At 26.8% G+C, this 15,891-nt stretch overlaps 1 protein-coding gene across 4 annotated transcripts in view; it reads right to left on the bottom strand.

Annotated features, from left to right (window-relative positions):
- Positions 1–5,773: 5,773 nt before the first annotated feature.
- The window catches only part of LOC119688031 (protein Star), an 81,751-nt gene continuing 71,633 nt past the window's right edge, over positions 5,774–15,891 (bottom strand). For all 4 annotated transcript variants that reach the window (XM_038102649.1, XM_038102648.1, XM_038102651.1 and 1 more), the window contains 3 exons: positions 10,255–10,709; positions 10,006–10,176; positions 5,774–6,205 (listed from right to left, as the gene is read on the bottom strand). In XM_038102649.1, coding sequence (XP_037958577.1) covers positions 6,008–6,205; positions 10,006–10,176; positions 10,255–10,709 — 824 coding nt within the window. In that variant the 3' untranslated portion in view covers positions 5,774–6,007. The remainder of the gene's footprint in view (positions 6,206–10,005; positions 10,177–10,254; positions 10,710–15,891) is intronic.

Here is a 15,891-nt window from a genome sequence, read left to right on the forward strand (position 1 = left end):
AAATGTGTTGATAGTATTGCTTGACATCTCGTAAATACACAAGTTATTTGTAAAGCACACATTTTACAGAAAAAAAAGCAGGTTAAATATATTCATGTCTATAAAACACGAAAGCGGTACTTTTCTTATCCTTTGTGTATTGTGCAACTGGTGGCATCCAACTGAGAAGTATATGTTATGATGAAAACTTACACAAGAACACCAGACGAAAACCAGCAAGGGCAGAAAAACTTTATACATGTCAAGCACTTAAGTATGTCACTTGCTGTATGCTTCACAGCCATCGAAGTGCTCTTTCAAGGACACTTCTAGCCTTGCCTCATAACCTACCGAATAGTCGTAACGTATAAGAAGAAGCGCAACAAATCCAATTGTTTGTCAACAACTGACAGTTTACTTCCTATGCCTTGGAATATTGTTGCCAATAAAGGAAATAGAGTCCTTGCTTATGCCATAAAACCAGAAATTGACAGCTCTTCTCAACTGGATATGAGTTCTTAGTGTAATCGTAAAAGCACTGCTATTGAACGTCTGCTAGGCTAGTTTATTTTATTTCTAGTATTTTAAACGTATTTAATTTTCGTCGTAATATTTATTTATAATATTTTATCCTTTATAATCATTTATTCTCTTTAACATTTATTGAAGGGATTTCTGCTTTATGTTTAATTTATTTTCAATATTTAAGTTTTCTTTCAGAAACGCATGGCCTCAACTATCCAAATTCTCGTCATCACACATCCTAACTTATTCTATTTGTGCGATAAATTGTGCAGAAATTTTAATTAAATTCAGCTTTGATAAATACGAGGAGTAAAGTATTTTATTTGAGCAAAAATTTGAAACTTTTTAGACTAATCAATCTAAATAACCCAAGCATCAATGGAATGTCGATGAATGGATGGATAAATTTATACTGACGTCATATGGCAGTCTAATGACAATCTAACGACATAATATGTGTTTTCTTTTCGCAAGTTTACGCAAAATAGAGTTTCAAATGTGTAAGGGAGTAAATAAAAATAGTTTGATTGGTAAGTATGTAAAATCTACAACCCAAACTACAAATCTTCCATTCTCATATTTCAATAAAATATTAAAATTTATTTCATAAAGTCACACTTTTGAATGCGTGAAATATTATGATATACACATCAACTTCTGTATATTTTACTATTATTTAACAACATTTAGTGCATTACACGATTTGGACTATAACTCCTCTAGAATTTCCTTCTATTCCTTATTTCTATATTCCTCATTACTATTGCTCTTAAGTTCCCCAATTCTATTCCTTTTATATATTCTTCGATATTGCTCAATTGCATACTCTCTTCAGAGTATCAAATTCTTTGAATTGTATTCCTCAAAGGATATACTCCTTTCAGAGTATTCTTCTGAGTTCAGAATCACTGTCATCTTCTATTCTAATATACATATAATGTACGTAATGTACGTAATGTACAATGACGAAGCAGGGCGCCTGCGAGAACTGTAGCAATGCTGTGTTACGAGTTATAATAGTAAGTTTCCTCGCTCATCTGACTTTGATCTTAATAGTGTTCTCGCTTCTCTCTATTCAGACAGTGATATCTCTGATAACATGTACTTCCTGTGTAAACCGCAGTAACTCTATATTGTTACTTAAAGTATATCAGTTTGGGTTACATACTATGGTTCAGATTTTGAGATTAAATAATTTTAAGAATTTGTTGCTCAGATCTGATTTAAGATCTGTATATGACAATATTATAGTTGTTTTGTTTGGTTGGTTTAAATAACGGCAAAGTTTCCTCTACTACTGTTAATAAACGCTTGGAATTCCTAATCTTGGCTTAAATAACTGATTCTGTTTCTTATCAATTAAATGTAGTAAATGAAGACCAATCATAATAGTATTCACAGTTCTACATTTGAGTACAATTAGCTCCACTTTTGCTGTAACAACTATGGTACAACCCCAAAATGCTCGACCAAGCATTGAGTTACTGATTTTGATTATCAGTGGCTCTAGTTATTATTAATTTTGTGATACTAATTGAGTAGCAGTACTGTTACAGTGACATATCACAAACAGAACTTTTAACTGAAACATAATACATTAAGTTTATCATTTGCAATATGTATCGTTTAACAATCGCTGAACATTTTGAAATTTATTACAAAAATTTTTATCAAATGTTCTTCAATAATAAAGTTAATTTCTCTCTTGACAGATATACGAACAGTTTATAATAGCCTTATTTGGAATTCTAAAAATATATAGTTCTGTTCAAAAATCATTGCTTGCAAAAAAAGTCATTATATGTCATTGTATAGGACTGAATCTGAATGTGTGACAGGTCCATACTTTTTTAAAAATTGCAAAGGTGTGACAGGGCAGCCACGTGCTTATTATTATTAATAATAATTAAATTGATAATATTTAAGTACTAAGTATTTGACATGCAAAGTCAGTCATATGGGCCAGCTCTCTGAACCGTTTTTGGCAAAAACGGGCATCAAACATTGGTGCATTTTATCCCCTTTTCTCTTCATACTTGTCTTACATTGAGGTGCTCAAATCTGCATGCAAACGACGTAAAGGTATACAGTAGAACCCTTTGGAAACATGAAAAGCAACAGAGTCATTACAATACCGGTTCCAGTGCATTTCAAATAAGGATTTTTGGGAACGCAACAAAAACCTGTAACACATTAGATACGGCAGCATAAGTGGAACTGAATATTCCAGCACTAACTTCGCGAAACAAACGTTTCGGTGGAATTAGAAATTAATTAATATTAATCTGAGGTAATAGATGCCAAGGGGTCTCATCTATGACTTCGAGATGAACCAACGAAAGAGAGTTTCGTACCGCTAATTATTCTTGAAATAATATTACCATAAATATTCAAAATAAAAACTTAAATTAATTGTAGAGGCTCTATGTTTCACTTAGGAGAAAAGAAACATATCATCATCCAATATTGGAATGATATGTAGTTTCAATATGACGGTGGCACAAGCCACATAACACGTTATGCATTAGCTTCGTTGGGTGGATTTTGCTCGATTTTGTCTAATCACACGTTTTGGTAATGCGAATTGGCATATGTCACCATTAGACTATTTGTCTAGGATTTATGAGGAAACCTTAAATTCTGGACTCTTCAATTTAACTTGATAAGCTTCTATCAAGTTATGGCCGAGCTATACCAGTTAAATATTTTTATTAATAAATCAATAAAAATTATGAAGGATTTAGTACTGTAGTACTGTAAGATGTTCAATGGAAGACATTTAAATGATGTTGTAATTTATACCTAGAAACAAGTTCCAAGCAACTTATGTTTACTTCAGGATAATGATAAATCCTGTATACTTTATATAGCAAGGATTTGGTTTACTAACAATAAATAGCACACAGCTACCTTTTAGCTATTTAAAGTACAGGTGTTAAAGCGTAAAGGTACTTTTCATTTGCAAAATAAATATATGACTGATTTCGTTTCCAACTTGAGAATCGACACCTTGGTATCTTGAGATTCTTATTTGTAAGTATTTAACGTTTTTTTGATTTTACTAGTTTATGAAACTAGTGACTCTAGTAAATGTTAATCTATTTAATCAATTAATAAATGTTTTATGGTGCCAAAAACGGTCGGATATATGGTATGTTAGCTTCGACGACTAAGTGCCGTTCGCCACACCGAAAAAGCACTACACAAGCAGATCCCTGCGGGTTATAAGAACAATATAAACATTTTAGCTTGTATATAACTAACTCTCTTTTTATCTTTCTTATTGTGTAATTACGTCTATTTAGAAAAATCCAGAGAAATACGATAATTCCGTTAACTAAAGGATTACTAAAAGTCCTAAAAATGTACAACTTTAAATTGGCATTTAACACATATCTTATATTAAAAGTGTTCTTTAAATCACAATCGAATATTCTAACCATATAATCAGTTTAATTAAAATAACATTAGTAACATTTTTCTTTTATTGTTTTTAATTATTTTTAAACTTTAACATTACAAAATTTTATTCAAAAATGAACTATGGACAGTAACTTTGCTTTGCACAAACAAAAATGCAATAAAAAAAAAATGAATGTGTACATACACGACAGTATTATAATCAAAACAGATTTTTTTTAAAAACAATATCATTAATTTTACAATTTTAAAAATAATTTTCTTAATTTCAGTGTAAAGTAGGCATACTAATATATATAAATTACATAGCAGCATCTTTATTTGCTTTAACTTGTATTTTTATATTGAATTTCCTTTCAATTGTAAATTTTGTTTCGATTTTAAGGTTTTCACTACTAAAATATTACAAAAAAAAAATACATATTTAATTAATTAAATTTATATATATTATAATAATATTTAATTAATTAAATTTATATATATTATAATAATAATAATAATAGTTATAACTTTAATTATAATAAGCTAAAAAGTAAATACTATAAAATATCGCAAATTTTATTTTATGTATATATAATATATATATACGATTTCTTTTATTTGCTTTTAAATAATGTATAATTTATTATATATATAATGTTTTAAATTAATTAAATTATATCAAATAATAATAAATTTAATAACAAAATGAATAATTAAGTTTTGCGTTGATTGTATGATTTGCTTATGAATAGCTATAAATTTATTTATTTTTTAACTATGAGATGCGAATGCAGCTATTAAGGCCAAATTTTTTCATTTGCATATTTATTGGAATATCGATAATTATACAATAAAATGAGTGCATAAATGCACATTTTTAATATATATATATATAAATATAGATATTGCAAACATAATACATAAATATTTAATTAGCACATACAATATAAACTTCAATGTATATAGTATATATGTAAATTAAATAATGTAAACTTATATGCATAATTTTAATTGACGTGCACATAAAGAGTGTACATGTTTATTATGCGTTCTTGATTTTAATGTGTTTTTATATATTTAATATCTGTATATATTTAATATCTGTATATATTTAATATCTGCATATATTTAATATATATATAAATACATATTTAAATAGTGTTTGTTGCTTACTTTTACTAATAATTTAACATTTTATTGTATTTAAGATTTTTAATTATTTAGTTTTTATTATATTTTGAATTATGTTTTATATAAATTAATTTGTTTGTATAATTTTTAATTCTACAAAAGCATTTACCAATTATTTTAAGGAAATTATTTATAAATTATACAGATACATATATTTCTCTGACGTAAACTAACTGGAACTTAGCGAATACAGAATTAATATAAATAATAATTTAGCATTGTATAAATATTTAAATAGTATTAAATAATTTTTTCTTTGTAATAATAAAATAATACGTTATTATGCATTTATGCTCGTTTACATAAATATGAAGTGTAAAGTTCATACATTTAAACATAATTTTGTGTACTTAAATTAAATTAAAGAATATATTCGTTGTAACTAAGTGACCTTTCTCGAAATCATATGGAAAAGATACAAAACAAAACAAAAAGATATCCCAAATATGCAATTAAACGCTTAATAGAAAATATTTCGAGTTTCGAAATCATAAAATTAATATTGATAATTCGTTGCTTATTGAATTTTGCATATTTAATTAAACAAAATTTTAATTAACAACTAATTTCTTTTTTATACTTTGCAAACATTAAAAATATTATTTGCTTTATTTCGCTTTTTAACTAAAATTATAAGGTTTTAGCTTTATAAGATATAAATATATATATATATATTATAAATATATTCATATATATATATAATTTTACGTATTTTATTAATAAATAGCAGCCATAGAAATTTTTAGAGGCGTGTGTAGTGGTGTAGTGTGGTATAGTAAGTGTTGTATATGTATGAGTTTTTGTGTATGCTTATACTTCGAGAGAAGAGGTAGACCGCATAAAAGTAATAGCTGTCCCTCTTCTTAAGGCGTCTTGAATACCAGTACCCAGTTTAATCCTTAGGCTTTCCTCATGTTCGGCTTGTGGTATTGATTTTTTGATAAAAATAATTCTTGCCGAACTGTTTTTGCAGCTTGTAGGATTTTCCCATTAGGAACTTTGTAATCGATTGTATGTAATTGCGTATATCGTTGCGAAAGTACTCGTCGTGCAAATGTATCGATATCACTTCAATTTGAACTTTGTCAAAAGGCAGCGTTTGTAAAATCTGTAAGAAGAAAAAAATTTCATTAGTACTTATAAAAAACAGAATAAGTAAGATTTCTCACGATCTATGTTAAATATAGTAAACTCATATTAAAGTTTTAAATAAGTGTTGAATAATTTATACTTTGCATTTTAGGTCGTGTGCGAGTTCGAGTAAATTGAGTTAAAGTAAATTGAAATTTCCTAGGGATTTTTCCAACTGCACTTATGTAAATATTTATTTATTTATTTATTCATTAAACATCTTATAAAATTTTCACAATGGTAACACCTAATTTACCTAATTTTTATCTAATTTATCCTACTCGAAATTCTGGTAAATACCAACATTTCCTGCTCCACCGACATAATTTCCTATTTCCCTCAATTTACCATCAGTTTACTTCAACTCGCACACGGCCTTAGAAAAGCATTAAAGTCGATTTGTTAAACTCGGGAAAAAGAAGACTTGTATGTTTGGTACAACATTTGTTTTAAAAGAAAATCAATTTGGGTTTAAAGAATACTTGCATTCGTTAATTCTAAGAATACTTGCAGTCTTTGAACCAAAGAGTATTTGCAATCTTGAAATCAAAGAATACATACATTTTTCGGCTGAAAAGTACATCATTACACAACATCAAATCTAAAAAATTATTCTTAGAACTACTAGTCACCGAGACCTTCAACTCGACGATGTATAGTTAAATATGAAAGTTTAGCTAAGGATTAAATGCATTTCATGAAATTACAATGCTCATTAAAATTAACATAATTATTAAAATTTGATCCGGATTTTATATTTAATAAGTTAGAATATAATAATAGTTGATGAAATTAAAAATCTTTAATATAAGCTAAAGATATGCAGTTGCCCAGGATATGATCTACGGTTATTAATTCTTAACATAAGATAAAGATGGTGCTTTAGAGCTAAGAAAGAACACTACCATTTTTCGGTTCAAAGAATTCTCGTTTTCTTTCGTAACCCCCTGAGATCTGCTGTAATAGTCTATTTTGGACATCGTGACTGGTGCTTGAATATTAAATCGAAATTAAAGAGTGGCCGGCCGCTTTTGGTATCAGGTATACTAGGATTTCTTGGTTGCAAATATATTCGAATTCTTGGTTCAAGATGTGTTAGAGTAAACATCTGGAGCAAGATATGGTATCCTACAATGTGATTTTTGGATGTTTTTTTTGGAGTTTTAACTCCTAGCTAGTTCAATTTATTTATTAAATATTGTTTATTACAGTTTTAATATATATTCTATTGGGTTTTGTGAAATCAGCTAGTCTATGAAGCCAGCTACAATGCTTTGGATAGGTATTTAAGGATTTAGTTGAAATGATTATATTATTAATTAAATCAATTAAGAACTTGATTTAAAAAAAATTATATTTCATGTAATTTGCAAATCACATAAATTTAATTATCTAAATATTTCACTCTAATCAAAAGATTTTCCATAATGAATAATTGATGTGTGTTTATTTCTTCATTTATAATGTATTTTTTAATAAATAATAAATTTCTTTATTTATTTGCTAAATAATAAATCTCTTTTTAAATAATTTAAGAGTTTTCCTGAGTTTAACAAATCGAGTTCAACAAAAAATTTATAAGTGAATTTTTATTCTATTTATATAAATCTATTTATTAATTTTATATTGTAGTAGTTTTATACTAGAACTATTAAAACATTATTTTTTACAACTATATTTTAAATAATTTTATTTAATACTTTAACAATTGAACAAAAATCTTCAGAAACCTTGATATATTATTATAAAAATGTATATGATATGTTATTATATATGATATTATCATTAAAAATTAATATAAGCAAAATTCTTATTAAATATAAAATCGAAATTCTTTCATATTATATAAAATACTAAGTAAACAATATCATTTTAATAAATAACTATAAACCACACACTATATTATTGAAACCTATTGTAGTTGTTGTCAATTTTGAATAGGAGAATCAAAAAACTGAATGAACATCTAATCTGCTACTTATAGGAATTTTAATGGACGAGTAGAAGAGTAGAATTATGGACTTAAACTATTAAGGTTAAACATTTGGAAAATGATAGGAATAATAAAATCATTTTAATAAACTATACCATAGAAAAAATGACATGAATGGAATACAAATATGTTTATATAGGTTCGGATCTGGGTATATAATTATAGTATGAGAGGGGACAGAATTGTTTAGTAGCTAAAATGGTTCGGATGTTGGTGGAATATAAATTAAAGGCAAACGCAAAGCCGGAGAAATCTAAGCACCTATGTCTTTATAGCTTATTGAGATTTATGTCAATTGGAAGTGATGGTGAGGAAATAGAAAGTACGCCCAACCAACTAAACAACCATAGCAGCAGAATATTAATAATAAGGTATTATGGTTAGAGATGTGATTTAGAAAGACAGTATTAATATAATTTCGGAGAAGTATTAGGAGATCTAGTTTAAACTCTAACAAGACTTAAAAAATTTATCACCTCGCTGGGATATATATTAATCTCAACCATTTATATGTGCTGTAGAAATACTAAACATGCAGATAGATGGGTGACATTATGGTATGTAGTGTTGCAATTTGACAATATATTATAAAAACAGACAGATTACTTATTTTGTGTTAAATTATTAGAAATTATATTATAATATGAATTAGATAGATCTCAGTATAGTGATATAAGAAATATATCTGGTGAGAAGCAGGTCAGAATAAAGTAAGGAAATATATTAATATAATATATTCATAAATCTCATTATAACAATTAAACTGTAAACTGTATAGTATTTAGACTATGTTATTAAGATAGTCATATGACATATAGGATGGTCATATATAGTAACCATCTACAGTTTACGCTTGTCATTACCAAGGATGACACCGTGTTATTTCGAAAGTCAAATTTTAATTTAATAAAAGTTTAATTTGACTTTAAATAATTTTATTTAGACAGTCAGTTTCGTGCTATTACTAGTAATTGAATACTTTTTGGCTATATTTGAATTTAAAAGATAATATTTAATAATATATTTGTATACTATTTCATAAAGAGGCGAAATTTTTAACATATATTGTATTAGTAGGCAACATTATTTTTCTTACATGACAAGGAATAGAAAAGAATTTGTTGCCCTGAGCATAATTTCATAGAAATTCACTTTCTAGTTCTTAATGTCAAACTTTTACAATAATTTACTTTGAAAACAACAACAATTTGATATGACTATGACTACCTGTATAAGTACGGCCCCAGTCAAGGTTTTAACTAACATCAATTAATTACAGAATTGAAAGAAAGAGTAATTTAATTCACAACAAATAATTAGTGTACATAATTACAGTGCATATCTTTCTATTTCAAATAATGTCTTTTAGTTTTTTATTATTAAATATTTTTATAGAAATATTATTAAAAACTAAAGTTATTAAGATATATAATCTATAAAGCTGCTGTTTTGAAATTGTTTAGAATTAAATGGAGTAGTGAATGATATAGGACATACGATTAGGTTATGTAAACATAGATTAAGGACTATTTACAGTGGAAAAAATTCTATTGTTTACATTAATATTAAAAGGTTAAGACTATATTATAAAAATTGTTTATATGAACTATTATAGTAATAGTTAATAAGATGCTTGCATCTGCTACTATTATAATTTAACCAATTATATTTATTAATAACATACTTTTTTATATTTGAAATGCTAATTTCTTATGTATTTTATAAGAAAAGAAAAATTTTGCTTTAATTAATTCGTTAATATCGAAGCTTTTAACAGAACTCACCTCCAACTCATGGCCATGCACGCCTAAACTGAGCAGATCGTAAGTTACTCGGTTGCATGCTAGCATTATTGTATAGAGTGGAAAGCATTTAACACGCGAATAAAAGCACGATGTCTCCTCATCAAGTAGACTATTAATTCGCACTTCAGCGTCTTCATTATGAATGGTGACCTGTGCAGGTGGACATATGAAAATTTATAGAGTATTATTATTTTTAATTAAATGAAATGAAATTAACAAAGCACATACCTCTTTCGGATAGGAATTAGGTGAGACACATGCGTGCAATACTTGCATACGATCGCGTTGCGCATTTTGCTTGCGTAAAGTAAAAAATCTTCTTGGTTCCGGCTCAACAATAACTCCCGCCCAATTTAGTGTCTCTGCTAGCCATGGCGCTGTCATAAGATGCCCGAGAGTACCTGGTAATGATTGTATTACTGCGCCATTCATCTTTCCACCCACTAAATCGGCAACATAGTGTGCCATCTCCGGTGTTAATTCATTTTTATGTGCTCCACTAAAATTGAAATGCTGTTGCTGTTGGGGTTCATTACTTGCATCGCGATTCTTGACAAAATGTAATGCATTCTTGGGCATATGCAGCTGTTGTAGAAATTCTATAAGCCGTGGATTATCTTGAGCCACACCATAAAATTCATAGTCCCGTGACATATTCAAACGAAATTGTTGATGGCGAATTTCTGCAAAAGATATTTCAAAAGAGAAAGAAAAATTAATGATATGTTACCAAAAAAATGAAAATTAAAAAAAAACACTAAATAAACTTAACATATATAATTATAAATAAAAGAAACACTAAATATTTTTATAGAGATTATATTTGGATGGGTTGGAAAATCTTTCCATTGGTTAAAAAAAAAAAGTTCTTTAAAGAACTTTACTAGGCTTGCGTAAAATTGGACAGATAATGTACGTTTGGTCTATTGTAATCAGTGACATGTGTCGGATGCATACTAAGACAACTAAAGACGGACATGTTGATTTCCTACTACCCATTCAAACATATGAACCATTCAGCTATATAATTGATTAATATTATCTGAAATTAAAGACAATAAACTATTTAGTTTTCGTTTGATCAAGATTATCCCAAATCGGACATATCCAAATATACAAATCATTCAGCTATCGTTTCATAGGGTTGTTCTAAATAGGATACATCTAAACATATGATATATATAGCTATCGTTTGATTTTGATTTTCAGAAATGGAACATATCCAATTATATGAACTGTAGAACTACTATTTGTTTAAGATTGTCTGAAATGCGAGACATCCAAATATACGCACAGAAAGTGGGATATTAAGCTCAACAAAAAGCAAACTTAATATAATTTTGTTATTATATGTAATACTTTATATATTAACTAAAAAATATATCTGAAAGTTAATTTATTTTACTTCCAATGACCATTAACGGTCCAATCTTTTATAAATAGAATATTTGACTTTTTCTGACTATGTAAATGTAAAAATGTTTGTATAACATCCCTGTTACGTAAATTCGATCATTTGGTTTATTAATGAATTGCTTAACGGAAAAATTTTTTAAATCAGAGTTTGCAACGTTCCACACTTGAGCGCTTTCTTGCATGCACTAAAGTTCCTCTATTCTGTCAAGATTAGATATTTTTTTTAAAGCAATAAAATCTTGTACCTTTTGGAACCTATTAAGCTTTACTTTGATGATTTATTTATTCCGTGATTGCATGTTTGTTTGATGGATTTCGTTTAATGCAGAAACACAACTTTTTGAACCACATCTGCGGCAGATATAGTTTTCCATAAGACCAACCACCATCATAGCGTTTTACAACACTACAAATTTATTTACCTATAACATGCTATGATTTCAGCTATGAATGCTTTATTCACATTGACTTATTCGTGGACTGTTTTAATAGCCACTTATGATTTCACGTTCACATATTGTGCAGTCAAATCATAATATAACGCTTCATTGATAATGATTTGACTATCATTATTACTGAGATATAAAAAATGCTTTCGAAAGCTTGTACTTCGAAAACGACATAATTGTCTTAGGTGAATTATATATGCATTACTGCCAACATTTCAAATATATCAGTTTAAGTTTAGAGTTTTCGTTACAGTTCAATTAGAACATTATAAGTATGAGTGTACATATAATATATTAAAATAATTACACAATATAAATAGATAAATAAATAACAACAAAAGACCATAATATTTTTATAAGTTAACACTAATTATTTTTTTATATGCCGATTTGAAGTCCAGCACTAAAACAAGAACAAAAAGGACCACAAAAGTATTTTAATATTGAATGAAAATGTGACGATACTTTCCCAGAATATATCAAAGTAATGTGTAAGCGAAACAGATATACCAAACAAGAATTATCCTTGCCTGTGAAGGGAAGATCTAGAGACAAATCTTAATGAACACTGTAAAACATGCAGCGATGAAGAGAGTTCTTCATTATAGGATATATGGTAGTGTGATTTGTAATAGGATAGAGTAGGATATAAGGTAGGGTATAGGATAGGATATAGGATAAAATATAAGATAGAATAGAATATAGGATAGGATAGCATATAGGATAGTATATAAGATAAGATAGAATAGGATAGGATAAGATATATGATAGGGTAGGATATAGGATGGGATAGAATAAAGGATAGAATATAATATAGGATAGGATATACTATATGTTATAGTTACATATAACACAATTTTAGATATAAAAAAGTAAAGAAAAATTGATTTCTTGATATTTATCCTGATTTAATTTATGTTTATATATTAAATATTTTTATATTAAACATAAATACTAATAAAAAAGAAAATCTAACCTAAATTAAAAACCAAAATATATACAAAGTATATAAAAAAATTGATTTTTTCAAGTTAATATGTAAATGTACATATATATATAAAAGCTTATATATAAAAATAACTTGCCATAACTATAATGAACAAGTTCTGAACAAGTACTTTTAGTTTAGTAAAGTTTATAATATTTATTCGCTTAAACTTATGAGTTTTTTACTTTGTGGTTGTATGTTAAATTATTCATTATAACATTCACCCAAATTCTAGAATATTTATGCCAGAAGTGCATGAAACTCAGTATAAAAATGAAGCAAGAACAAGTTTTGGTATTATTTTGGTATAACTTTTGAGTTACAGAACTTTTTTTTTGTTTACTAAACATTTTTAACTTTTAAGTAAACCTAATAACACATTAATGTTAAATGCTATAGAACTAGCAGTAATAGTTCTATAAAGATATAATAAAATAAAAAAGAAGTTATAAGTACATGCGAAAAGTTACAATTTTACATTCAAAGTAAATTTTAATAATGTATCTAAAATGAAGGGAAAGTGTTCAGTTACAAGAACAAATATAAAATTAACATTATTAAATAAATAAAGATCTAATAAAATGTCGCTAAAACTGAAAGGAAGAAATCGGAGGTTTATATAAAATCAGGGAATAGCAATGTTAAGATACATATTAGTTTAACGAAGTATATAATCAACACAAATTGTAACAAAATTTTGCCAGACAAAATAATAACTTAAATAGATCAAAAATCAAGGAATTGGAACATGTCCAAAATATTCATCTATCTCATTTTGGACGAACAATTGGACATTTTGGATTTATCATGTATTGATCATGATAAATCCAAAATTACACGTAATTACAAAGTCCTGTTTTGATTTTGGTCAGGCCAACCATTATCCATATTCACCTGATTTGACCACATATTCCATTTATCTGTTTTTATTGAATAAAAAACTATTCAAAAAGCTGACATTCTCAGGTTTATATAAAATCAGGGAATAGCAATGTTACGATACATATTAGTTTAACGAAGTATATAATCAACACAAATTGTAAAAAAATTTTGCCAGACAAAATAATAACTTATATAGATTAAAAATCAAGGAATTGGAACATGTCCAAAATATTCATCTATCTCATTTTGGACGAACAATTGGACATTTTGGATTTAAAATGTATTGATCATGATAAATTCAAAATTACACGTAATTACAAAATCCTATTTTGATTTTGGTCAGGTCAACCATTATCCATATTCACCTGATTTGACCACATATTCCATTTATCTGTTTTTATTGAATTAAAAACTATTCAAAAAGCTGACATTCTCAAAGATAGTGACTTCAGACTCAAAAACTTCACTGCTATACATCCAAATGTTATGCAATTTGGGGCCTAATGCAGGATGTAACCTCAATATATAGGTCTCTATGTGTTGTTTACTTTGGAAAGTAGCTTGTATAAAACATTTTTTTTTGTCAAAAGGTTAAAGTTGAAGTAAAATTACATCGAAAAAATATCTTTTTTTTATTAATTTTTTTTTCAAACTAATTTTCCGTTGCAGACTTAATACCAAAATAATAGCTAAGATAAGATTTAGACCTATGATTTTATTTTATTTTATTTTCTTCTGTTACTTGAATAATAAATGTAAACTTTTTTTTAAAAGAAAAACTACACTTTGTAAATAAACCATAAACAAAAAAAATGCAATTAAATAGAAAAAATTTTCATTATTTGTCACGTTCGCATATAATATCTACACCTTTATTGGCACATACTTTTTCTAATCATCTGCAAACTCAACTTGATGGTTGGTTGTGAGTAATTTTCACTATTTTTTTATACATCGGAATAGTTTAATGATTTATTCTTATCATTGCTCATTTATTTATAATGTTTTAAAAAAATTTTATTTTAGACTTTCCTTGATAGTAAAAATTGTACTTAAAGCTTGTAATTATCAGCTTAGGCGAAAGTTTATTTACTTAGCATATTTTTGCGAAAAAAAAAAAAATGTTTAACTAATATACAAAATTATAAAAATTTCTTAAATTTTAATATATAAAAAAAATCCTAACAAATATTTAAACAATTTTAATGACTATAATATTTTTTGATAAAAAGTTATCTATTTCAATCTTATTCTGTCTATTTCTAGCGCATATCTATTAAACTGCGTAAAAAAATTATCTACTTAATTTTTAATAGCGTTCATTTGTTAAACGTTAATATCTAATAAAAAAAATTATTAAAAATCAAATAAGATAGCCAAAAAATATATATGATAAGAATTAAAGCAAGTCGTTTATCTATGGAGCTGTCTATTATACGCAATGATGAGACTCTATCGAGTGAGGAAGAGTGACGAATTGTAAAAAAATTCGTAATTTATTTATTTCGTTCTTATCAACAATAATAAATTAAATTTAATATCCAAATATAGATTGTTTAAGGACTTCCATGGACGACAAAAGTTTTGAATAAATATATCACCGCTATATTAATGAACCTTATATTGACTATTTACAAAAGATCTGAGCAGGTGTTTGAAAAGTTATTTCACACGATATAATACATCTTTATTAAATGATTATTAGAGTAATATAAACATATATATTTATAAAATTTTATATTTATAAAATCTGGTATATTTTAAATAGGATTTGATATGGAAATTACAAAATCACAGTATTTTGGCAATTAATAAAAATCCACTTTAACTAACATATTTTAAAAAATGTTATTGAAGATAATGCCTGAACGGCAACGGTCTTAAGATCGACTTTTGAGAAATGCTGGTTTAGACGTAGAAAACATGGCACCTATTTCGACTGTACGTAAAGTAACTAATATTTTTAGCTATTATCTTTTATGATTGATTTGATCAAATGATATAAAGTAAGCCATAACTCTATGAGGTCTCTACTTGATTTTTAAAATCCACTTACATTTTCAACTAAAAAATAAATTAAAACATGAAATAGTTAAGATACTTAATATTTTTACAATGTTCCAAAAAACG

Source organism: Teleopsis dalmanni, chromosome X (genome assembly GCF_002237135.1).
Source record: "Teleopsis dalmanni isolate 2A chromosome X, ASM223713v2, whole genome shotgun sequence".
In the NCBI taxonomy this organism is placed as follows: domain Eukaryota; kingdom Metazoa; phylum Arthropoda; class Insecta; order Diptera; family Diopsidae; genus Teleopsis; species Teleopsis dalmanni.